The sequence below is a fragment of the Empidonax traillii genome, unplaced genomic scaffold (genome assembly GCF_003031625.1).
Source record: "Empidonax traillii isolate 1590-97213 ecotype Southwest subspecies unplaced genomic scaffold, ASM303162v1 scaffold444:size1099390, whole genome shotgun sequence".
Lineage (NCBI taxonomy): Eukaryota > Metazoa > Chordata > Aves > Passeriformes > Tyrannidae > Empidonax > Empidonax traillii.
Genome location: NW_020955637.1, coordinates 38,452 through 52,390, shown reverse-complemented (window position 1 = coordinate 52,390; position 13,939 = coordinate 38,452). Strand labels below are relative to the sequence as shown.

General features: G+C 49.5%; 1 protein-coding gene across 1 annotated transcript; it reads right to left on the bottom strand.

Annotated features, from left to right (window-relative positions):
* Nucleotides 1–2,554: 2,554 nt before the first annotated feature.
* PPM1L (protein phosphatase, Mg2+/Mn2+ dependent 1L) lies at nt 2,555–13,736 on the bottom strand. Its single transcript, XM_027894846.1, has 3 exons — nt 13,566–13,736; nt 5,980–6,141; nt 2,555–3,085 (listed from the first exon to the last, which is right to left on the bottom strand). Exons 1-3 carry the CDS (start codon nt 13,600–13,602, stop codon nt 2,733–2,735), a joined length of 552 nt encoding a protein of 183 aa, XP_027750647.1. The 5' UTR covers nt 13,603–13,736; the 3' UTR covers nt 2,555–2,732.
* Between the last annotated feature and the right edge of the window lie 203 nt (nt 13,737–13,939).

Genomic DNA, 13,939 nt, shown 5'->3' with positions numbered 1-13,939 from the left:
GGGAGCTTGTGACGTCCCCCTGGGAACAGCCCCAATTCCTCGAGCACTGGACCAGCTGAACTACTGACAAAGGTACATTTTGTCACATTGGACCAGGGGAAAGATGCTCTTTGGCAGCAACTCAGTCCATCAGTTCTGTGCCACGGGAGGCTCTTCCCGAGGGCACCGATGTCACCAACGGAGCGACTCGGGCTCCAAAGAACTTCCATGGCAAGAGGAGCTCCCAGCTGTGCCCCCAGAAAGGCAGCTCTTTCTCTGGAGAGGTGCCCAGGCAGCAGAGCAGGTGGGAGGAGCCCCTCGTGCCAGGGCAACCCTTCCCAGCTGGAGGATGGAGCGTTAAGGCAGTGGGAGAACCCTGGATTGTTCAGGTGGCATCAGCAAAAAGGTGCATCACTCACCCTCGCCGTCCCCCAGCTGTGTCACCACGGGATTTGGCACAAATCAGCGAAGTTCAGTGGAGGTTTGGGGGAGAAGCTTTGTGGGAGTGACAGAGGGAATGATCCTGGAGTAAACATCCAGGCAAACCCCTTCTGTTCTGCACTGTTTTCCTAAATCCTGAGAGCAGGGTTTGCTTCCAGAGTGAACCGCCCTCCCCCTGCTCCCTCATGGCTGGGAATTCCTGCCACCTCATTTTCCTGTCTGTCACGAGTGCTGGAGCACAGCCAGTGTGCTGGAGAAGGTCATGGATCCCTCAGGGATGCTCAGGAGAAGGTCATGGATCCCTCAGGGATGCTCAGGAGAAGGTCACAGATCCCTCAGGGATGCTCAGGAGAAGGTCACAGATCCCTCAGGGATGCTCAGGAGAAGGTCACGGATCCCTCAGGGATTCTCCTTCTCTCTCCTGGCAGCTCCCCAGGCTGTGCCCTCCACAGCAAAGCTGGTGCAATGGGACATCTCCTGCGAAGGACACAGGAAAGGCTCTGCCTGGAGCTCTGACTCTGCTGCTGTGCCATTCCTGGCTCCAGGACTGAGCACTCCCATGGAAATGCCACCCCAGGTTTGCATTTTCCAGCCTTCTGACCTCAAATACCTTTTCAAACTAAAATAACTGAAGTGCTGTGCAGTTTTTAAGGTTTCCTGGGAGCTGCTGGATGGAGCTGCCAAGCTGCATTGCCAAGTCACTGCTCAAGGGATTAAAAAAAGGCAGGAGCCTCCCATCCTCCAGGGAAGGAGCAGGGCTGGACACTTCCCTCTCCTGCTTTTCACTTCTCAAAGGGCTCTGCCTGGAGTGTGGGCTGAGCAGAGGCTGCCAAGGGGATCCCCTCCACATTTTGGACAGTCCTGGTAAAGGCAACAGATCCAATTAAGAGCTGTGATTACCCCCAACAAATTAAAGGAGGAAGGTTCCTTGGGGAAGAGGTAAGCTAGGAACAGAACTGGAAAGACTAAGACGGGAATTCCCTCTCGAGCAGGAATTTTATGCTCTTTGATTTTCTCCTTGAGAGACCCAGACCTGCTCAGCACCCAAGAACAGCAATGCCAGTTAATGCAGCAGATCCCTGATTCCCCTCCAGACCCAAACACCAACCACCTCCAGCACCCTGAACCTTGAGCAGATGGTCCAGGACCACGTTTTGCAGGGAGATTCCAAGGATTATTACAATTATCCAGCCTGGTCTGTTCATCCCACACACCCTGTCCCTCTCTGCAGTTGTTACCACGGGCAGAACAAACTCACCCAGCCCTCGGTCAAACTTACACCAGTCACAGGTTCCAAAATACAATTAAATACTGACAGTTAGAACTAAGCAGGGTTTTCTCTAGATTTAACACAACCTTTCATCTCTGCAGTGCAGTGATGCTGCCTGGCATTTGTACATTATCCCAAAACAGGGTTCTGCCCCGGGATTAACACCACGAATCCATCTGCAGTTGGCACCAGGGATAACCACCTGGACAGCCCTGACTGGGGCAGCTCTGAGGAAAGCCCTGCTTTGATGAGGTTCCCAGCAGTCACTAATGACATTAATTTTACCTTGCATTTCGCTTGCCAAGTCCAAAATAAGGTCAGGGTGATCCTTGGTGCAGGACAGACATTCTGCTCTCACAGCCCGAGCTCTTTTCTCATCCAGGAGGTGTCAGAACCTCAGAGTATTTTGCTGAACTTTGCCATCAGTTGGTTTGGATACAATATGGCCTAGAACTGTTATAGAGTAATGCACAGCCTGAATAAACTTGTGGCTTCAGGTAATTCAGCAGCTCTACCTACTCACATGCTTGGCAGGGATTTACTGGAGGTGGGGAGGGGGGGGAGGTTAAATGAAGCGACAGAGCCAAGAGTGTGGCAGCAGGGGCAGAGTTGGCTCCTCTTCCTCCTTCGTGCCAGAGGCCAAAAAAATCACCCACCTTTTCCTATTCAGCCTTATCACCGTGGGTTAAAGGGATGAGGAAGGTGGGCAGTGCCAGCTCTGGGGGGAAAAGCAGCAGCACTGCCCTGACCCTGCCGTGCAGCCGGACCCACCCTGGAGCGTCACAAACGGGAGGGGAGCGGCCGAACCGCACGGGATCCGGAGAGAAAATGGTGCAATGGAAGGTTCCAGCGAGTTCTGGAGGAGCAGGGGCGAGGTGGACAAACTGAAGTGCTGTCACTGCTCAGCGTGGGCTGGTTGTATTGCTCCCGGTGTCAAGCACAGGACAGAGGCCGGAGGGATCCGCTCCTCCTGCGGGCGATCCGAGCGGCCTCCACTCCAGCTTCCCGCTGCGTGCGTGCCGAGTCCAGAGGGAGCCTCTGCTCACTGCTGCTCCTCTGCTTTGCTGCTGCTACTCCTGAACTTCACCACCATGACTGTGATGTTGTCGGGGCAGCCCCTGTAGAAGGACTGCAGGACGATGCTCTTGGCGCCGAAGTGCGGCTCGTCCAGGCGCTCCTTGATGAACCTCACGGCCTCCTCGTTGCTGAAGGCGTCCCACAGCCCGTCAGAGGCCAGGATCATGAACTCTGGCTGCAGTTTGTCCAGGTCAAAGCTGAGGATGTCGGGATCGGGGATCACGACGTTCAGGTTCTTCAGGGGGTAATCCCCCAGGGAGCGGGACATGGCCAGGATCCCCTGCACGCGCCACGAGCCGTTGAAGCTGATGAAGCCGCCTGCGGGGAGAGAGACACCAGCACTTAAAAAGCAGCTCTTGGGAACCTTAAAAGCACTTCTCTGGTTCCTGCCAGGCCCAGCCCAATCTCCATTCTGAGGGATGAGGGCTCAGCATGCAGGAGGTGCCTTCAGTGCATCTCGGAGTGCTGAGCTGGGTTGCAAGAGCCAAAGCAGAGGAATCAGGAGTGTGGATCTGCTTTCAACCAAAGCAGCTCCCCCAGAGAGACCCACAGCTCGTGGGGCAGCACAGGAATTCCTGTTCTACGCTGAGGAAAAGAGAAACCAATCTTTGCATTCCTGTTCCCGAGTGCTTCACGTTTCCCATCTCAGATCCCTGAGGGAGGCAGCACTGAGAACACCCTGCAGTGGTACACACACACATCTGCCTTCAAGGCACAAAGCAAAGAAACAAGTGCAAAACCATTTACAGGCTCTTCCCAAACCGCCTCTGTCGAGCAGGACCAAAAATCCGCGGATGCACCGGGGGATCTGACCGGTTCTGCCATCACCAGGATTAAGGGTCTGGTTGAATCTGTTCTCTTTAGGGCTTGCTTAGAGGGAGGTGTGTTCAGCACCGGCTGCTCCACAGGGCCAGTGTGCCAGGAATGGCAATCAGGCAGCACTCAAGGTCACACAGGAGAATCTGTGGCACCTCCAGTTCCTGTGCATCCATCTGCACACCAGCAGCTGTTCCATCACAGCGTTCCCCTCATCCCAACGGGGGGAGGAAAAGTCACTGGAGGACGAACAATTTGCAAACACGGAACGTTCAATGTAGGACAGGGTTTTCTATCTGCAAACTGTCTGCTCTGCTGTTCTTACAAATGTCTTTGTTCTTCCTTCAGCCTGGGGGGTTATTTGTCACCTGTCTCCTCAGTCTTCCCGTGGCATTCCCATTCCTGGCTGGCTGATCTCATCTGTAAATCCCCTCTGCTTTCAGGTGAAATTATTTCATTTAAGGATTCACTGTTGCCTAGAGGTTGAAACTGGATTTGTATGAAAACCAGCAGAAACAAAACTCCTGAACTGCCTGTTCTCATGGACATTCCTCTGGAGCCTCCATGAGGTTTCCTTCCCTAATCAAAAGGAGGAAGGACTTGGGAGCCTCCTCTTTGGATGCCCAGCCAAGCAAACCTCACTCCACACTTACTTAATGTGGACAAAGAGACCGAACTGCCCCGTGGCACAAGTGGGTTCCTGAAGTGTCTTTGGCACTTCAAATGTTTTCTTTTCTACAGGAGTCCATATCAGATCCATAGAAATTGCTCAGGAAAAGCAATCACTGCAGTGCTGGCCGTGCCTGGAGGAAAAGGCATTAAAGGAATTGAGGCTTCTTGGCAACAGCACAAATGTTTTCAGTGATTAACGCTCAAGGTGAATAACTTGAATTCCTGTCACCTTGTGCTGCCTCCCAAGCCAAACCCAGGCTGTTCCAAGGGCCGTTATCCTGCACCAACAGGGCAGAGCACAGCTGGAAAATCCCAGTGAGAGCTGGTGATGTGGTTACTGTCACCTCCTTCGGTTCCTCACAGCAGGGAGATCTGGATGGTGGGAAAAATCCAGGTGGCCTTTTGCCACAGGAGCAGATAATTCAGCTTTGGGGCACTTTGCTTCAACTTTACACGCAGGGGATGGAAAAAAAAGGGGTGTTCCAGAATGTAAAAGTACCTGGCAGTGGGATAAAGTGGATTGGATGTTTTTTAGCACCATTCTGAGGCCACAGCAGTGATGAGGTAACAGAGAAGGGAATTCATGAAGTCACAGGTCTAGGGAGAATATAATTCTTGTCCTAACATTTACCTGCCCGTGAAAATAATTTCTTCCTGAGTTGGAAGTTCCCGCAAAAATCCAGGTTCGTTTTCCCTGCTGTTGTGTTACAAAGCCTCATTTTCAGACAAATCAAATAATCAGATTATTTATTTTCTCCTCAGTGAATTCCTCCCGGGCTTGGCTGAGAGGGAAGTGATTTTACAGGTGGATTTTAGGAATACATCTCCCAAATACAGAAGGGGAAGCAAAGAGAGACCAAGATGTTTCTATTCCTTCTTCTCAGGACTTGTACAGTTTTCCTTTTCCCCCAGGAGGGGGGAGCACACGTGGCCTTGGCTCTGCCATCACACTGATGACCTGTGGGTTTTAAATATGTTTTGTGCTCATGGAAAAACTTGTTCTTTCCATTTGACAGAGGAAGGCTGGGAGGCAGAGAGGCCCTGCCCCTCTGGGGACAACGCTCAGGGTGGGGTTAACACAAACCAGAGCAGCTTCTTTCCTTCATCAGATAATTTGCTGCTGCTGCTGTGGGAGCCAAGGCAGAAATGGGTTCAAAAAGACTTTTGACAAATTCCTGGAGAACTGGCTATTAAATTTGATGATGCCAATGGAATTTCTAGCCCAGGAGGGGGCTGAAGCGACAAGTGAGGAAAGCAAGGACGATTCCTTGCAGAAAGGCTCCTGTTTGTCACATCCCTTCCCTCCGCTCCTGCCACAGCTTCCACGTTTGTGCTCATTAGATGGGAAGTAAAAAAAAAACCAGCTTTGATGAATTAAATTCATGCTCTGCTTATTTTGGAGACTAAAGCTGGCTCAGCCTCAGCCCCAGCCAGGCTGCGGGTGGGGTTGGGGTGAAGCTTCTTGTTATTCGCTGCTCCCTGCAGAGATCCCAAGGGATGGGATGGTCCACGGGCTGATGCTGCTCTTTCTACCCCAACCCCAGCTTGTTAAGGGGTGGATCACCTGCTGCCATCTCTATCTGCAGCGTGATATCCCACTGGAAGTGCTGTCTGGACAACGGGAGCTTTGCTCTGCCCATCCCTCAGTCAGGAACTTTCCAGCCCCTCTCGGGGCAAAAAAGAAGGGACTTTCACCACCCCTCCCCAAAGCCAAACCAACTCACCAGCTCTCTTAATCCTCTTCCTCTCCTTCAGCTGGTAGGGCTTGTGGTCGTGGGACAGGGGGATGGCATTGCCATCCTTGTCACACAGGACCCCTCGGGAGTCGCCCACGTTGGCCACGGTCAGCTCCTTGTCGGACAACAGCGCGATCAGACACGTCGTGCCTGGAAAAACACAGGGAGAGGGGAGCCAAGGGGACACGTGGGGAGGGGGGTGGACATGCAGGCATGTGAATTATTAGCTGGGAAATGTTCTTGCTGTCCCAGAATCCCAGAATCTTGGAGGCTGGGAAAGCCCTCCAAGACCATCGAGTCCCACCTTGTCCCCCAGCCCTGGGCACTGGAATGGTTCCCTGGGTGGGCTTTTCCTCATGGCCAAGGGAAGTCATTAAAGTACCAATTACCCCTTGGCTGCTCCCAAGAAACTGAACCTGCAGCAGTGGATGGTGCTAGGACAACCCCAGAGCTTCCCTCCCCTCGTCCCCTCCACAGCTGAGGTCACTTCTTTATGTGAAAAAAAAAAAAAAAAAAAAAAAGGAAAAGAGTGGACATTTTTAATTACTTTGACCTCTCAGAACACAGCAGGTGTAATTAGTCATTGATCACTGTATCCAACAGGTGTTTGTTGGCTCATGTGGCAGGAAATCATTGGAAAAATGGGGTGGTTTTCAGGTGTGAACATCACAGTTTGTATTTTCCTCTTTCACTGATAGAGAGGGATGGATATTGGACAAAGCAGACCTTATTAGGACCATGACTTTTCTACATTTCCCCTCCAGCTACCAGGACCTGTATTTATAAAAACTCCAGCTATTACAAATATTCCTGGCATGGGCTTTGGACCAGACAGCACCATTTCATTCATGCCCCAGAATCCAAAGATGGCAAGTGAGTTTTTAGACATGCAGGTTAAAAGGGAGCAAAGATTAAAAGGGAATTTTAGCACTGATGGCACAGTTACAAGAGGCGCTCTGGAATTTCTCAGCAGTAAATAATAAAATTAACTTTATGCTGCGCCCTTTTTCTTTCAGGCAGACCAGAGAAGCACAGGGTTGAGTTTTCACCTCTGTTATTAATTTACATGTGGTAATTCATTAATAAAGAGGTTTATCACATCTCTGGGAGAAGCACTTTGGGACTAGCCTGCCCAGTGTTGGGGATGAAACTCCATCAGCAGTGCTGGTACAGAGCAGACCTTCAGCCTGTGCTCTGTGGCCTCAAAAACCAAATTCTCGTGGCACCTCTGCCCAAAACACAGCTCAAGGTTCTGCTTTGCTGTTCCCACGGCAGCAGATAAATATCCCATGACTAGGATAAATAAAATAGCCAGGAATAAACAAACTGTGTTCAGATGCCCTGTGTCCCCAAGGTTTATTTTTGACCTAATGGGCTGCCCTGCACAGCCCTAAACCAGAGCTATTTTTTCACAAGGCAGGCACAGATAAATATATATATATATATTTACCAATAATTTTTGTGCAGTGGATGGACACGCTGCAGACCTTTATGGATGTGGCTTCCCATCTGTTGCTAAACTGCCCAGCTTAATGGGCTCACTGCTGACAGGGCACAGAGAGGAACCTGCCCGCCAGGATCCCAAAAAACGAGTGTCCTGCTCCGGAATTATCCCTTCAGAAGGCTCCAGGAGTTGGCCCTGAGGGTGTGAAGGCTGTGCCAAGAGGGGCAACGAGAGAATCACAGCAACAAACAGCACCTGCCTCGCTTTTCTTGGTGGAACTTGCCCTGCAGAACATCCCAGCAGCCTTGTGGTGCCTGCAGGGCTTGGGGGAAGAGTTCGGATAAACTTCCGAGAGTCCATTGGGTTGGAAAAGAGATCAGCAAGATCAAAAGAGATCAGCAACTTCAGGGAGAGAAGGAACAGCTGCCTGGGGAGTTTGGGTGGGAAATAAAAGCTGGGAGATGTAAAACCAGTGAGGAAACAGAGGGTGATTTGCAGGGTGATTTAGGGAGGATCAGCTCTCTGATGGATGGCTGGGATATCCTTTCCATCCCTGACCTGCCCCGAGAAAGCAAACTTATTCATTTCCCTTTGTTTTCTTTCCCATCTGTTTTTATTTCGCTCGTTTAACCTCGTGCGGGGCGAGGAAACGCCGAGCCCTTGGCAGCAGCCTCGGATTTAATGCCCAATGGAAAATTCCCAGCAGGAAAAGGGCCTGGAAGTGAGAACACCCCCCGTTACACGAGTGCCCTGATGGGGCAGCCTCAGTCAGGCACTGCTGAGCTCTTTGTAGAGGAAATCAGCTGAAAATTAAAAGCCTGTACTACACTGGCTGTGGAGATGTTGGGGTTTTTTTTAAGTCAGGTAAGATTATTGGTGTATTTTAGTGTTTTAGCATCAGATAAAGCACCTTGGAGAAGTCCAAGTAGCAGTTTGTGGATATTTTATTTTTTTTTAATGAGGGGAAGAAACCACCTGATTAATAAATTAATTATATTTATAAAATATCATATATAAAATGAATATATGTATAATTATATATAAATATATTTTAACTGCATTCTATATATAATTATATTCCATATTTTATATGTTATAATCAACACATCAATTATATTTATATAATATATGTATAATGTATATACATATATATTTATATACCCGATTTTATTTTCTATGTATTTGGTCCTCAGAGGGCTGGATTGATTAAAACTCAAACAAAAACCAACCTACAAACTCCACTCCCATCTTTTTTTCACAGTGTTCAGGCTTCAGTTCACACAACAATTAGGCAAGAACTGGTATTTTTGAGCTTCAATAACCATCAGAAAGAAGCAGAATGACTGAGAACAGAGCAAAGAGCGGCACAAACCACAGTCCAGATTTACATCTGTGTTTGTTCCCCACCAGCAACTCACACCATCGCTCTCATTTACAGACCACACAGCTCCGTTTGCCTTCCAGGGATTTTAAATCCCAACCAATAAGCCTCCAGCGGTTTCCAGGGCAGAAATGGGACATTTTTATGGCTCACCCTGTGTCCCTCTGTGCCCATCAGCCCCTCCACGTGTCTCCTGCTCTTCTCCTTTCCATCCCCCTCGGGCCATGCAAATTAAACTTTGATCACCCCCCCCCGGAACGGGCAGGACTGAGACAAACCAACCAAAGTAAGTGCAAAGGGAGTCTTTGCCTTCGGAATGTGGATAAAAACCGGAGTTCCTGCTCCACCTGCCCTCCAAGTGACCCAACAGCTCCCATCCAAATAAATCTAATTCTCCGGCGATTATCTGCGAGAGGAGCGATGACACAGCCCGGAGCAGATGTGCTGCAGCAGGGATGGGAGCAGCAGGAATTGCAGGGGCTGGAGCCCTGTCCTTGCTCTGACGTCCCCCAAAACGCCACCTCTGCATGGAAAAGGAGGGACAAACCAGGTCCTGCACAACAGTTTGCCCTTCACTCCTTTCTAGGTTAGAAAATATTTCAAAATAGCCACGGGATTTCTTTCAGCAGAAGCCCCACAGATGAGGGGAAATGCTGTGGTAATCTCCCAAATACACAGTTTTGACAAATTCCTGGGCTGGGTGCCTGTGAATGCTCCCAGGAGCTTTTGACATGTGGGGTTTTTAAAGCACCCACCTCCTTTTCCTCAAAGCGTGTGGGACCAAAGAGCCAACACACCATCCAGGCACCAATTCCCAAATCCCTCAGTGCTGATGGTTCCCAAAAGGAGCTGCACCTGCTCCTTCTTCCCAGCTATCAAAATTCAGTTCTGCAAAGCCTGAACCTAAAAATAACCCTCCTGAAAATTCGAGGTCTCACAATTCTTTAATCAGCTCTACATAACGTGGGGTTTTTGGTCCCGAAAATTAAAAGAACTCCTTCTTTTAAAATAGATTAAAAGAAACATCAGGTTCTTAGAGGGATGTAGAAATTACTTTGAATCTGTAAGGTTGAAGCTTAATCTCCAACACAGAACAATTCCTACCTGGCTGTTTAAAATACTGTTTTTACTTCCACTATCCCAGGTTGTTCCAACCTGGCCTTGGACACTCCCAGGGATCCAGGGGCAGCCACAACTTCTCTGGGCAACCTGTGCCAGGGCCTGCCCACCCTCCCAGCCAGGACTTCCTTCCCAATATCCCACCTAAACCTAGACAGTTACTCCTGTTCACCATTAATCTTATATTCCCCATATTTGGGGTGTATCCACAGACTAACAGGTTCCTGTAGAGTTTTCAACACCAAAAAAGTGGTTTCCAGGTAGGCAAGCAAGGGCTGGGAAGGACATTTTGAGCAGCCTTCTGTGGAAAGCAGAACCCCAAAGCACAAAGACTCTGGATCCCAACAGATTTATTCTGCATTTTTTAATGGGTTACTCTTAGAATCACCCACCCCAGTCCCAGCCCTGATAACTTATTTATCCTCACAGCAATAATGATAAATTCCCTGTTAAAGCTCCTTTTGCAGAGACAAAAAAAAACCCAACACTTTTCCCTAACAAAGCATTTATTATCCCTGTTATTTCCTGCTTTAATGTCCTCATTTTCTTCTTGTAAGCTCTTTCTCTGGGTGGGGGAAAACACCTCCTTTCTGCAGTGGCAGGAAGGGAGCAGGGTCATGGGAAAAGGGGCATCCTGGGGTTGGCTGAGCTCAATCCTCACCCCCAAACAGCAAATATCAGCTCAGAAAACACGTTTTTTGGGCTGACACGGATGCAGCTCCTAAATATCAATATCTTCCCTGACTGCCTGACAGCAGGGAGAGCTGAAATTCATCTCTTCTGTCGGGCAATAATGAAACTCAATTTCTGCAGGACTCTGGAGGGGAGAGGGACCATCCTTTAGTGAAAACCAAATTGCTTCCAGGACAAAACCACCTCTGGAATCTCCCAGCAGGTTTGAGCTCCCTGTTAAAATCCAAAATGCCTTCAAAATACCCAAACTTTGCACTTTTTTGTTTTTTTTTTTCCATCCCAGATGTTTGTAAATCAAAGGAATGGGATTAACGAGCCGACAAAGCTGCGTGGGGAGAAAATATCCCTGCCCCAAATTACCTCGGCCTCAGTCAAGAATGCCACTTTTTAAACTAAGGGATTTAAAGATTATGAGAGGATTTGTATCCGTCTGTCACTTTTGGCCTCCTTTCATTTTGTAAAGCTTCCTTAGTCAAACCTCCAAGCTTGTCAGCATCGACTGGTTTTTTTTCGGACGGATTCGTTCCATTTGGGTGCTCTGAGGGATTGATTTCCTAAAGGGAAAGGTTCCCAAAGAGGCACTGGGATGCTGAGCCCATGGAAGCTGCATTTTATTAATACTGAATGTTGTCAGAGAGGCCAAATCGACCTGCAGACTTGTGCCAAAGCCCAAGCCATTTTAGGGTAAGTGGATGCAGATGGATTCCGTCTGCTTTGGGAGACACCCCTGGGAGAACGGGGTGAGCTGGGGGTGCAAACTCCTGGAAAATGGGAGGGATGGGAAAGGTTTCCTGGATGGGAAAGGTGTGGAAGTGCTCCTGTAGATGCAGCTATCAACCCCTGGATCACCTTAAACATCTCCCTGTCCAGTTCCCAGGGGCTGACACGTGGCAGAATTCCACGGGATGACAGAAATTAAACCCTGGACAACACACACTCCAGGGTGGGTCTGGTTGATCCCTTAACCTAATTCCCTTTCATCACCATCACTTTATTTCCCCCATTTGGATTTTGAAAGATTGTTTCTTTCATTTTTTTCGTGGCCCCCTCACCATCAGCTGGAGTTTCTCACTGAGCTCATTTTGGTGTGGAAAAAGGCCAAGAAAAAGGAAAATGCCACCACCAAGGGCTGAGCAGCTGGGGCCCCTGGGATCACCCACAGCTGCTCAGTTCTGTTTAACCTCCCCTTTTCTGTGCCTTGCTCACAATCACACCTCATTTCAAGAGCAGGGAGCACCATTTCTGCCTTTCTAGTAAACAAGTGCCACGATTGAAATGATGAGAGGGCTCCCTCACCGTGTTTTCATCTCTACAGGTGTCCCCACCTGACTGGGAAGCTGATCTTCTCATGCATCACTAAAAAACGGGCCACATGTGATTAAGGAGATGTTCTGCACCCTCATTTTTAACTCCTGTCCTTGGAGAACTCCGAGCTCCTCCTGTTTGCCAAGGGGCTGGAGAGCACCTCAGATCACAGGAGCTGAGAGAGCAGCAGCCTCGTTTCTCGGGTTAATGAGGGGATATCATCGATGAAGTGACACAGCTTGCTAATTACTTGACTCCAGCAGAGCTCCCCAGCCCTGTGAGCACCCAGAGTCTGCAAATGGCATTTTGAGTGCCCCGGAGATCAAAGGAGCTCAGAGAGAATCTCGGTGCCGGTGAGGGGGAGGCTGAGGAGGAGCCTGAACAAAGCTGATAAGTAGTTGGAGCATCTTAAGCACTTCGGGGCACTTCAGTGTGAGTAGAAATGACAGAACAAAGTGCCAGCAGCTTGGCAGGGCCGGGTTTGCCAGAGCTGGGAGTGACGAGGGACTCGGATGGTGGCAACTTTATCAGGGTGCAGTGACCAACCCAGAGGAATCCACAGGGCAGTGTCTGCAAAAACCATCTACACAAGGTGAAAAGCCGCCTAAACAGGGTGAAAAACCCAGCTATGAGTTCAAGGCTTCTGCCTAAAGCAGCTGGAAGGAAAAACTGGAGCTGAGCTCAGCACAGTTCCCCGGGGGGCACCAGGGGAGGGACAGAGCCAGGAATGCCACAGGGGGTAAGAAAGAGCCCCAAAATGGGGACATACTGAGTATAAACTCTCTTTTTGTACTCCAGGGCTGCCTGAGGCTGGTGGTGGGTGGGGCTGTGGATGAAAGGAGAGGGTGAATTCCGAGGCTCAGCCACGAGTGGAGAACAAAGAACAGCACCTTTCAGATCTCCGTGCACACCTCCAGCCCAACTGCCTGCCATGAACATGAACTCAGCAGTGAAATCATGAACTGCTCTTTCTGCAAGTTACCAACTTATTTAAACACTGAGAAACCTGGGAAAATTCAGGGCAAACGGGATTTATTGGGGGCTATTTTGGAAAATCAGTGAAAAGCATCGAGAGTGTGTCTTTTCCTTGGGACTGTAAAGGAGTCCCTGCATCAGGTAAAAGCTGCAAGACATTTCTGCCTACTAGAGAACAACATGCTAGTGAAAAGTAATTATCAAAGCAGAAAACCCCTGTAACTGCACTGTTAAAATGCCTCCAAACACACACAAACTGCCTGGGTTTTGCTGTCCACGTGCATCGTGGACATTTAAAATCAGGCTCTGGGACCAGCCAGCACGCTCTGAGCTGGGAAAGCCCCAAAAAGAAGTTAGTTGTGAAGGAGAAAAGAGCAAAAAGCAGGTGGCACCACTTGCAGAGACAATCAGGAGGCACAGGCAGATCAATCACCATCAGTGCAGAGAGCACAAAGTGCTGGGAGAAGAAGAAGTGTCCTCTCAGTTGGTTGACATTCCATCACTCAAGGGGGAACATTTTCTACCTCAGCTTGAGGAGAGAGCAATATTTCACTGGGTCACCTCCTGCCTGCGAGGACAAAGCTCAACCCTCCAGCTCAAGGTGTCTGGAGAGAGACTGAGCAGGAAAATGGAATTTCAAAAGAGACACGACCCTACCTGCTTCATCGTAGGACACCGTCAGCTTCTCCAGCATTTCCCGGTCAATGGATAAGATCTGCTGCTCCAGGATGGTCTGGTAGGACAGGACACTGTTCTCCTTGTCCTTCTCATAGTCTTGGAGGTGCTGCTTCAGGACCTCGGGCAGGCGGGACTTCACGTACTCTGCTGCCGACTGGGGAGCCAAGAGGCAGAGCTTCAATTAATTCCTATTTATTAATTAGAGGCAGGAATGTAATGGACCGAATTCCCCCCGAGCTGGGGCACAGCCCACCCTTCAGCAGGGAGTTTGGGGCAGCCCAGAATTACCCACAACCCCCCTACACACACAACAGCTCGACTTCACCACGGGTGAATTTGGAAAATAAAAACCG